Source organism: Cebus imitator, unplaced genomic scaffold, assembly GCF_001604975.1.
Source record: "Cebus imitator isolate Cc_AM_T3 unplaced genomic scaffold, Cebus_imitator-1.0 Scaffold92, whole genome shotgun sequence".
Classification (NCBI taxonomy): Eukaryota; Metazoa; Chordata; class Mammalia; order Primates; family Cebidae; genus Cebus; species Cebus imitator.
This window is the reverse complement of record NW_016107407.1, coordinates 13,150,095-13,160,294: the sequence shown is the minus strand read 5'-3', so window position 1 is coordinate 13,160,294 and position 10,200 is coordinate 13,150,095. Positions and strand designations below refer to the sequence as shown.

The 10,200-nt window shown below is 35.1% G+C and overlaps 1 protein-coding gene across 1 annotated transcript in view; it reads left to right on the top strand.

Moving 5' to 3' along the window:
- The first annotated feature begins 99 nt into the window (after positions 1–99).
- LOC108309307 (sperm-associated antigen 6-like) overlaps positions 100–10,200 on the top strand; it is a 25,401-nt gene continuing 15,300 nt past the window's right edge. Inside the window, exons 1-2 of the mRNA XM_017535579.1 lie at positions 100–251; positions 2,705–2,896. Of these exons, the coding sequence (XP_017391068.1) occupies positions 189–251; positions 2,705–2,896 (255 nt within the window). The 5' untranslated portion in view covers positions 100–188. The remainder of the gene's footprint in view (positions 252–2,704; positions 2,897–10,200) is intronic.

Here is a 10,200-nt window from a genome sequence, read left to right as displayed (position 1 = left end):
ATGATATTTCCATTTCACCAGTTGTTTTTAGTTTCCACATAGAGTGTAACAATATTAAACTATATTTAAAGACCATCATAGGGTCCTGGTGATCTTAGCTCTCACAGCTGGTAGTTAACGCAGGAGGGGCTGCTGCTGTAATTGACTGTATTGGCTCCTGCAAAGGGAACACACGGCTGCCTGGCATCATGATGCTTGGTTACGTAGCAGCTCATTCTGAGAACCTAGCAATGGCAGTCATCATTTCTAAGGTTTGTTCTTGCTTCATTTTCTTCTAGTTACAGTAAGAAATTCTAAGAATTACAGATTAATGTTCTCCCACAGAATACAAAATATAACTGACTGGAGCAAAAAAATTACCTGAAAAATTTTTGATTATTTCAATGCTTATTAGCAAGTTTCCCAAAGCAATCCTTAAAGTAAGGTTTAGGTTATGGGAAGTTTAAAGTTTTACTCAGTGTTTCTTATCAACAAAATATCAACTATTTTGAGCATAGTATTATCTGTATTTAAATATTTTTTCTTTGTATCTTGAAGGTTTAATTGTACGTATCTACAGCATGTGAAGCTTACTTTTGTTAGAAACACCTATTTGTAAATGTCATGCCCAGTGGTCATTTTCAGTATACCCCTCCCTTCCTGTGACTTGAGTAGGAGATGACAATGGCTAAGACATCCCTTTTTATTCACTTTCTCTCCTTCAGCTTTTATGAACTATTTCTCTTCTTAGATTTAGGCAGTTCACAGTACATGTCAGAAAGCAGTGTTTTTGTTTCCTTGCTCTAGGGATTTTGCTTTATCTCAGTTGACAACTTTTGTAAGAACCCTTAATCTAGTACAGCCCTGGCACATAGTAGGTGCTCACAAAATATATGCTAATGAATAAATATTGGTCTCTGGATGAGTGCTTCAAAGCCTGTATGCTTACAGTATGTGTGGTGACCCTCTAGGGTATAGGTTCCTTATCAGCATAGAAAACCTGCTGCTGTATGTTAAACAGAAATATGGATTTTTTTTATCCCCTACTAATCCTCAGAATAAAAAGGGGCCTCGGATCTTTATTTTCTACCTATTTCATGATAATTCTTTGCTTTACTCCCTTTTATCCTGCTCTTTACCTTTTGTTCTTCTATTACCAGAGACTGTGATAGTGACTAGAGCAATAGTGGTGCTTTCTGAAGGGTCAAGGTAAGGGTGTTACCAGGATTTTGATCCTTAGTTCTTTTGTGGATAGTCATGAAGCTTATGCATGGGAAGAATGATGAAAGAAGAAGCAGTTGCATTTGCTTCCCATATGTCTTCCTGAAACTAACCAGGAAGCTCTCCCCATATTTGGTCCAAGGTTGCTGCTGGCCGCTCCCACCTGGTTTGTTTTTCAGATAATTAGAGATCAAGGTGTTGCTTGCTGAAACTCCTGCAGTTTCAGGCAAGCCGCATAGTATGGTAGAACTCTCTCCTTTTCCTGTGTAGTACTATAAAGACTAACAATAATACCTTACATTTAAATAGTAATTTTAAAGCAAATTTGTATTCCTTATCATATTTGTTGTTCATTACAACTGAGGCCAACAAGTCAGAGCTTTGGGGATGGGGTGGAGGCACTGTCTCCTTTTCCCCCTACTTCTTCAGTCTTTTTACATCCTTGACATGTGGGCTTTCTGGAAAGTTGCTTCATTCTGGAGACAGGTCTGACCTTTAATATTGGCAGACATACATTTTTTGTTGTAGGAAAAAAGCCAATGAAGAAATACAGATGATCTCTTCAGGAAATTGGTCTTAACCAAATTAAAAAGCAAAGAATTAAAGCATATATCATGATTCTGGCCTTTGCTATGGCAGCATAACCGTGTGATAGTTTTTTGTGGTACTAAATTTAAGATGATTACTGTAATCACAAATTAGTCAGAAAATTATACCTGTGCAGAATCTGGAATTAGAATTTGATTTTTTAAAAAATCGTTCCTTGGGTATACAAAATGTAATCTATTTGAGGCTTTTTAGTTAATTCCATTTTTATTATTTAGATAAAATTGAAGCCTAAGATGCAAAATGTGAGCATGTGCTATCTGTGTAACAAAAGTAATCATTGCTGTTTTGACATTCAATCATGTTAAAATGGACAAAACTATAATTTAAAAGTTGAACATAATTAATGGAAAATTATTTATGTACTGTTTTAGGAAAGGTGTTAGTGAATATATTTCATCAAAAAGGTACTTAGATACAGTAGATTCTTACTGATTTATTTGATTTTGAATCTATAGTAGTTATTTTCTTTTCAGGTTTATTATAGTTGGTGAAAAGACAATTTCTTTAAAGTTTCTAAATTAAATTTTTAACAAAGGAAAATACAAGATTTAAAAATTCTAAACATTTTTAGTTTGTCACAGTATCACCTGGGTTTGCCTTTTATTTCCTAGTCTGTGACATCTGTTGTTTGGTTAAATACCTCTCTATTTGGGGGGTAAAAGCTAGTAGAGATATTCTTGGTTTAGTTGAATTGTTATAGATAATTAAGGTAATTTAGTTCTAGTCATTTTATTGACTTAATAAATGACAGCCCCTGTGATGTGCTTATTTATTGAACCGTTTAAGAAAAAAAGGATCAAGGCTGAAATGATTTCTTCTCATGTTTGAGAGACATGGAAGACTCTTTAATCCTGCTCTAGATTCATATCACTTGCTCTTTTGATCCACGCTGCAGGGTGTACCCCAGCTGTCAGTCTGCTTGTCAGAAGAACCAGAAGATCATATTAAGGCTGCCGCTGCTTGGGCTTTAGGACAGATTGGAAGACATACTCCTGAACACGCACGGGCTGTTGCAGTCACAAATACTTTGCCAGTTCTGCTTTCTTTGTACATGTCAACAGAAAGTTCTGAGGATCTTCAAGTAAAAGTAAGTGCTTAATTCTGTTTTATGAAAATTTTGGCTCATTTAAAAAATATGTCATTTAAAATCTCTTAGTTTTCATCATGGACAATATTGTTTTATTAGTCAAGAAATACGAATTTATCATAATTGAGTTTACCCTTCTTTGAAAATGAGTTACCCTGTCTCTAAAAATCAGCAATATATTTGAGAGAAAGTTCTCTATGGGTGCAAAGTTATTTGTAAAATGAATGGTTATTATATTCTACATTCCTGTTGACTCTTCTTATGAAGTAGGAATTGAAGAATAATAGAATTTTTGAGTTGGAATTTGCTGGAGAGACCTCTACTTCATTTTACATTTAAAAGTAAAATCCAAAAGAATGTGAAGTACCTTTCAAAGGTATCATACAAATTCAGGGGATATTTTTGAACCCATAATTTACCTCTCTTAATTCCAGGGCCACCTGACCTTTTTTATATTTGTTTCTTAAAAAATTTGTCTATAAGACTCACTAAATTAAACATTTTAAAATCATGCATTTTTAGAAGGCAGATTTTCTGAAGTGATTCACAAAATATAAGTGATTACCAAAATGATTCACAAAACATAAATATGAAGTAGGATGGATTGTTTAATGATTTTAGAATTTTTTAAAAAAGAAAAAAAAATGTTTTCCAGCATAGTTCCTGTTAGGAAAACATGTTATTTTTTGAAAGCAGTTTGTAAAATTGACTTGGATTGAGGGAAGTTCACAGAAAAAACAATAATTTAACATTAGATTAAATTACATTTAAATTTTAATTAAAACAGTAAACTAACAAATAGGAAAACAATTTGGTGAAACTTAAATTTAGATGGGATAATGAGACAGGAAGTTTGCTTGGACTACATAGTTGAGGGACTCTGAAAGTTAGGTATAGTGAATTATCTGTTTGGCTTGTAAATTTTAGAAAAGTAAATTTATGTATATTTGGTTATGATTGCATATTATTTCTCTGCTAATTCATTGAGGGAAATTGATTTCTAAGATTTAACATTTTTTCAGTTTTTATAAGGCTTTCTAGACCAATAGTAATTTAATAGATTTAGAACTTCCCTCATATGTCTTTCACATGTGTATTCTTTGGCAGTGCTTGGTAGAGAGAGAAAGATTGACAATGTAAGTTCTTTTCTAGTTTAATAGTTCTCTTTAACTTTCTGGTGAGAAACCAAAACTCTATTCCCAGCTTTGAGTTGTCCAAGCACAGCTGATATACATGTATACATGCATATAATTTTAACCTATGTATGTAGTCCTCTTTTGGCTTCGTATTTCTTTAACCTATTATCATCACTGTCTTTCTCCTCCTTCTATTCTTCTCTCTTCCTTCCTCCCCTGCCACCCTCCTGAGTTTCCTCTTAAGTTTTGGCAATAAAGGGATATTTGAGCTAGAGCATAAATCATTAATAGTGGACTCAATAGTAATTTCAGCTTGAGAAACCCTTTCAAATAGTCCCTTAGGTAGGAGTATGTACTTTTTATATACTACTACCTTATATAACTTGGTTTTTAATACATTATTATGATATTAGGTTGTATACATATCACTGGAGAAAAATAAATTTGAAAACTTCACTTTTTGAAGTAAGATAAATTTCATTTTGTTTAACAAGTGGTATATTTAGGTTAACTAGTAGAAATTAGCTTCCTTCTGCCCATATTTAGTACAGTATTACTTTCAGGAAATACGCTGAGTAGTTAAGTTAAAATGTGGGATCTTTACCAGTCATTATTCTATCAACAATCTTTTTAAGGCTTCAAGCCCATCCAGATATTTTCTTATTATGGGGAGTTGATCATTCTTTTTTCTTTCCCCACGGTCTCTTGAATTCTGTCAGTTGTTATTTTGAAGGGTGTAGAATAAAAGTCCTTTCAAACCTTTTTGATTTGACATCATCTCAGCAGGGAGAAGTGTATTCAAGAGTGTCAAGAACTGTCTAATGGTATTTCTCATTTATTACTCTATGGCAGCTTTCAAATTATAGGGCCATGTTGAAGTTCATTTTTTCTCAAAGGCATGTCAGCTTCTGTAAGCATTCTCTAATTGGTTTCCATGCAGGAGAACCAATGAGCAGTCTTTCGGAATTTCTCTCATGTTTTCTTTGGAAAAATATCTATTCAGACCCTTTGCTCATTTTAAATTGGGTTACTTACCTTTTTATTATTGAATTGTAAGAGCTCTTTTTATATTCTTGGTGTAAGTTGTTTTTTTTTGTTTGTTTTTGCTTTTTTGAGATGGCATCTTTCTCTGTTGCTAGGCTGGAGTGCAGTAGTGTGATCTTGGCTCGCTGCAACCTCCACCTCCCAGGTTCAAGCAATTCTCTTGCCTCAGCCTCCCAAGTAGCTGGGGTTTCAGGTGGCTAATTTTTGTATTTTTAGTAGAGACAGGGTTTTGCTATCTTGGCCAAGCTAGTCTTGAACTCCTGACCTCAGGTGATCTGCCCACCTCGGCCTCCCAAAGTGCTGGGATTACAGCCGTGAGCCACCGCACCTGGCCCAAGTTCTTATAAAATGTATGATTTGCAAATATTTTCTCACATTCTGTGGATTTTGTTACTATTTGCTCCCATGTTATACCAAATATCTTAATAAAAATGGAAAAGGAATTTTTTTCTATTAAGTTTATCTACGTATGTTTTGAAAATATTCAGACAATTATATCTTTGTTTGGATTTAGAGGCATCATATTGAAATGTTTCATCTTAATTTGGCATTTGAATCAGCTCATTCTAGTTATAAAACTATGTTTAAGATATTTAATTATTGTGTTTTTATGGTAATAGTTGTTACCCCGTCATTTTTAGCAGCTTTATTGAGACATATTTCACATACCATACATTTGATCCATTTAAAGTACACTATTTAATGGTTTTGGGTATATTTACAGAATTGTGAAACCATCTAATTTTAGAATACTTTTATTCCCCATAAAAGAAATGCTGTACCCATTAGCTGTGATTCTGTATCCCTTCTGTCTAGCTCCAGGCAACCATTAATTTACTTTCTGTCTCTATGGATTTGCTTCTTTTGGACATTTCACTTAAATGGAGTCATACAAAATATATAACCTTTTTAGAGATAGGGTTTCTTTCTGTTGCACAGACTGGAGTGCAGCGGCACAATCATAGCTCACTGTAGCCTTGAACTCCTGGGGCCAAGTGATCCTTCTGCCTTAGCTTCCCAAGTAGCTAAGAATACAAGTATGTACTGCTACATATGGCTAATTAATTATTATCATTATTATTATTATTATTTTGGTATAGACAGGGTCTCACTCTGTTGCCTGGGCTGGTCTTGAACTCCTGGCCTCAAGCAGTCTCTCACTTTGGCTTCCCAAAGCACTGGGATAAGAGATATGAGCCACCACACCTGGCCATGTGCCTGGCTTATTTACTACTTAGTCAAAGTTTCACAGTTCGTCCATGTTGTGGCATATATCAGTATTTTGTTCCTTTCTATTGCCAAATAATATTCTATTATGTTAATATGCCACAATTTGTTTAGCCATTTTCCAGCTGATGGATATTGGATTATTTCTACTCTTGATTATTATGAATAACGCTGTTATGAACATTATTGTAACAGGTTTTCATGTGGATGTGTTTTCATTTCTCTTGGGTATGAAATTGCTGGGTCAATGGATAACTCTGTTTAACATCTTGAGAAACTGCCAAACTGTTTTCCAAGGTACTACCAGCAAGGTACGAAAGGGTTCCACTTTTTCCACATCTTTGCCAACTCTTGTTATTATCTTTAATTTTGATTGTAGCTATCCTAGTGGATTTGAATTGGTATCTAATTGTGGTTTTGATTTGCATTTGTATTGGCTGTTCATTCATCTTTGCCCAGGTATCTATTCAGACCCTTTGCTCATTTTAAACTGGATTGTTTATCTTTTTATTATTGAGTTATAAGAGTTCTTTGTATATTCTAGATGCATGATCTTATCAGATGTATGATTTACAAGTATTTTCTCATATTCTGTGGGTTGTCTTATTATCTTGATGATACTGTCTGCAGCACAAAAGTTTCAAATTTTAATGAAAATCAATTGATCTATTTTTGTTATTGTTGCATGTGTTTTTCATGTTGTATCTAAGAAGGCTTTGTCTAACCAAAGGTCATAAAGATTTACTACTATGTTCCTCTTCATTTTAATAGCTATTACTCTTTGGACCACAGTGCTTTCAGAACAAAAATAACTTTCTGAAACATTTTTAAAAAAATTTTGAATAGTTTTCATTCCAGATAATTGTATCAGCCTGTTCTCATACTTCTATGAAGAGCTGCCTGAGACTGGGTAATTGATGAAGAAAAGAAGTTTAATTGACTCACAGTTCCGCATGCTGTACAGGAAGCATGGATGGGAGACCTCACGAAACTTAGAATCATGGCAGAAAGCAAAGGGGAGATGAGAATGTCTTCACATGGCAGAGCAGGAGAGAGGGAGCAAAGGAGGAGGTGCTGCACACTTTTAAACAAGCAGATCTCATGAGAACTCTGATATGGTTTGGCTCTGTGTCCCCACCCAAATCTCATCTTGAATTATACTCCCAAAGTTCCCACCTGTTGTGGGAGGGACCCAGTGGGAAATAGTTTGAATCATGGGGGTGGTTTTCCCCATAGTGTTCTTGGGGTAGGTAATAAGTCTCATGAGATCTGATGGTTTTATCAGGGGTTTCCACTTTTGCATCTTCTCATTTTCTCTTGCTGCTGTCATATAAGAAGTGCCTTTTGCTTCCTGCCATGAATCTGAGGCCTCTCCAGCCATATGGAACTGTAAGTCCAATTAAATGTCTTTTTCTTCCTCATCTTGGGTATGTCTTTATCAGCAGTGTGAAGACTAATACGAACTCTATCATGAGACAGCACTAAGGGAAGGCTGCTAAACCATCAGAAACCACCCGCATGATCCAATCACCACCCACCAGGTCACACCACTGATAGTAGGCCACACAATTGATGTGGTTTACTCTCCAACACTGGGAGCAAGCCATATCAATAATCCATTAAGGAAAGCAATAATGAGTAATTTTTTGGTATTCAATTTTCAGTGAAAAACAATCGAAATTGTATTGGTTTCCCATAGTATTGTCAATTTTATTTTGTTAATTGCTATTTTTATATGTGGTGTTAAAAGGTAAAAAAATAGTGTTGTTACTTACTGTGGTTTTTCTAATAGCCCTAATCAGGGAGGATACAGTCAGTTTTTAGAAATGACAGAAAAATGAATGAATTTAGAATTATAGATGCTATGCTAGTTTATAGGGAAACCAGGCTCAAACCCTCAGAATGCCCTCAATATATAGCCCAGGATTCCTTCTTTGACATCATCACATATTGTGTGTAAGGTTAAGCATTAACTACCAAATGCAGTGACAATTAGCAAAATTTATTATCTGTTATTCATTAGTTCAAGGTAAGATATTACTTAATTTACTGAATTAGGTAAATAGAAGCGGTTTTTGACCCAATAAAATTTCCGTACAATTCATAGTATGGAGTTTAAGAACTATTGTATTTTGCTCAGTGCCATGAGTAATCAATGATAACATGTATCTTTTAAAAGGTAACGAATCTTAAAACCAACATGTGACACGATCTTGTTTGTAGGAAATCCTAAGGAATACACACAGATACACACACACACACACACACACACACACAATCATAGAACTAATAAAAGTTCAACAAAATCATGGGATACAAGATCAATATACAAGAATCAATTGTATTTTTTTTTTCTTTTTTTGAGACAGAGTCTCATTCTGTTGCCCAGGCTGGACCATTGCCCAGGCTAGAGTACAGTGGCACAATCTCAGCTCACTGCAACCTCCACCTCCAGGGTTTAAGTGATTTTTGTGCCTCAGCCTCCTGAGTAGTCAGGATTACAGGCATGTACCACCATGCCCAGCTATTTTTTTGGTATTTTTAGTACAGACAGGGTTTCGCCATGTTGGCCAGGTTGGTCTTGAACTCCTGAGCTCCAATGATCAACCCGCTTTGGCCTCCCAAAGTCACTGGGATTACAGACGTGAGCCACTGCTGGCCTCTCAATTGTATTTCATATACAGGTAATAAACAATTCAAATATGAAATTGAGAAAATAGTTTTATTCATAATAATGTCAAAAAGAATTAAATACATACAAATTAACAAAAGGTTAAAACTTGTACACTGAAAACTATAAAACATTACTTAAAAAATAAATCATGGGACATTCCATGTTCGTGGACTGGAAGATTCAATATTGTTAAACTGGCAATACTCCAAATTGATAATGTGTGTTCAACATAATCTCCATCAAAATCCTAGCTGGCTTTTTTTTTACCCCCAGAAATTGAGAAGCTGATCTGAAAATTCATGTGGAAATGAAAAGAACTGAGACTAGCAAAACAATCTTGAAAAAGAACTTAACATTGCCCAATTTCAAAATGTACCAAAAAGCCATAGTAATGAAGATAATATGGTAGTTACTTACAGAAAGACATATATATCAATGAAATTGAATTGAGAATCTGAAATAAACCCTTTTTATCATCAATTAATTTTTCACAAAGTTGCCAAAGCAATTTAATGTGGAAAAAATAGTCTTTTCAGCAAAGGTACTGGGAATTGTATCCTCAAGTAAAAATATTAGTTTGGATCTCAAGTAAAAAATATTAGATAGGGATCCAAAATGGATCATAGATCTAAATATAAATGTTTTGACTATAAATTCATAGAAGAAACCTAGGAATAATATTTGTGATCTCAGGTTAGGCAATTATTTTTTTTTCTTTTCTTTTTTTTAATTGTACTTTAGGTTCTGGGGTACATGTGCAGATCATGCAGGATTGTTGCATAGGTACATACATGGCAAGGTGGTTTGCTGCCTTCATCCGCCCATCACCTATATCTGGTATTTCTAACCTCGTCATCCCTCCCCACCATCCCTACCCCTACTGTCCCTCCCCCTAGGCCCCCTCTACTGATCTCAGTGTGTGATGCTCCCCTCCCTGTGTCCACACGTTCTAATTGTTCAAACACAGTGATTTTAAAAACTGATACATTGGCCGGGAACGGTGACTCACACCTGTAATCCCAGCACTTTGGGAAGCCAAGGTGGGTGGATCACAAGGTCACGAGCTCAAGACCAGCCTGGCCAAGATGGTGAAATCCCGTCTCTACTAAAAAAAAAAAAACAAAACAAAACAAAAAAAAAAACAAAGTTAGCTAGGCACGGTGGCAGGTGCCTATAATCCCCACTACTTGGTAGGCTGAGGCAGGAGAATCTCTTGAACCGGG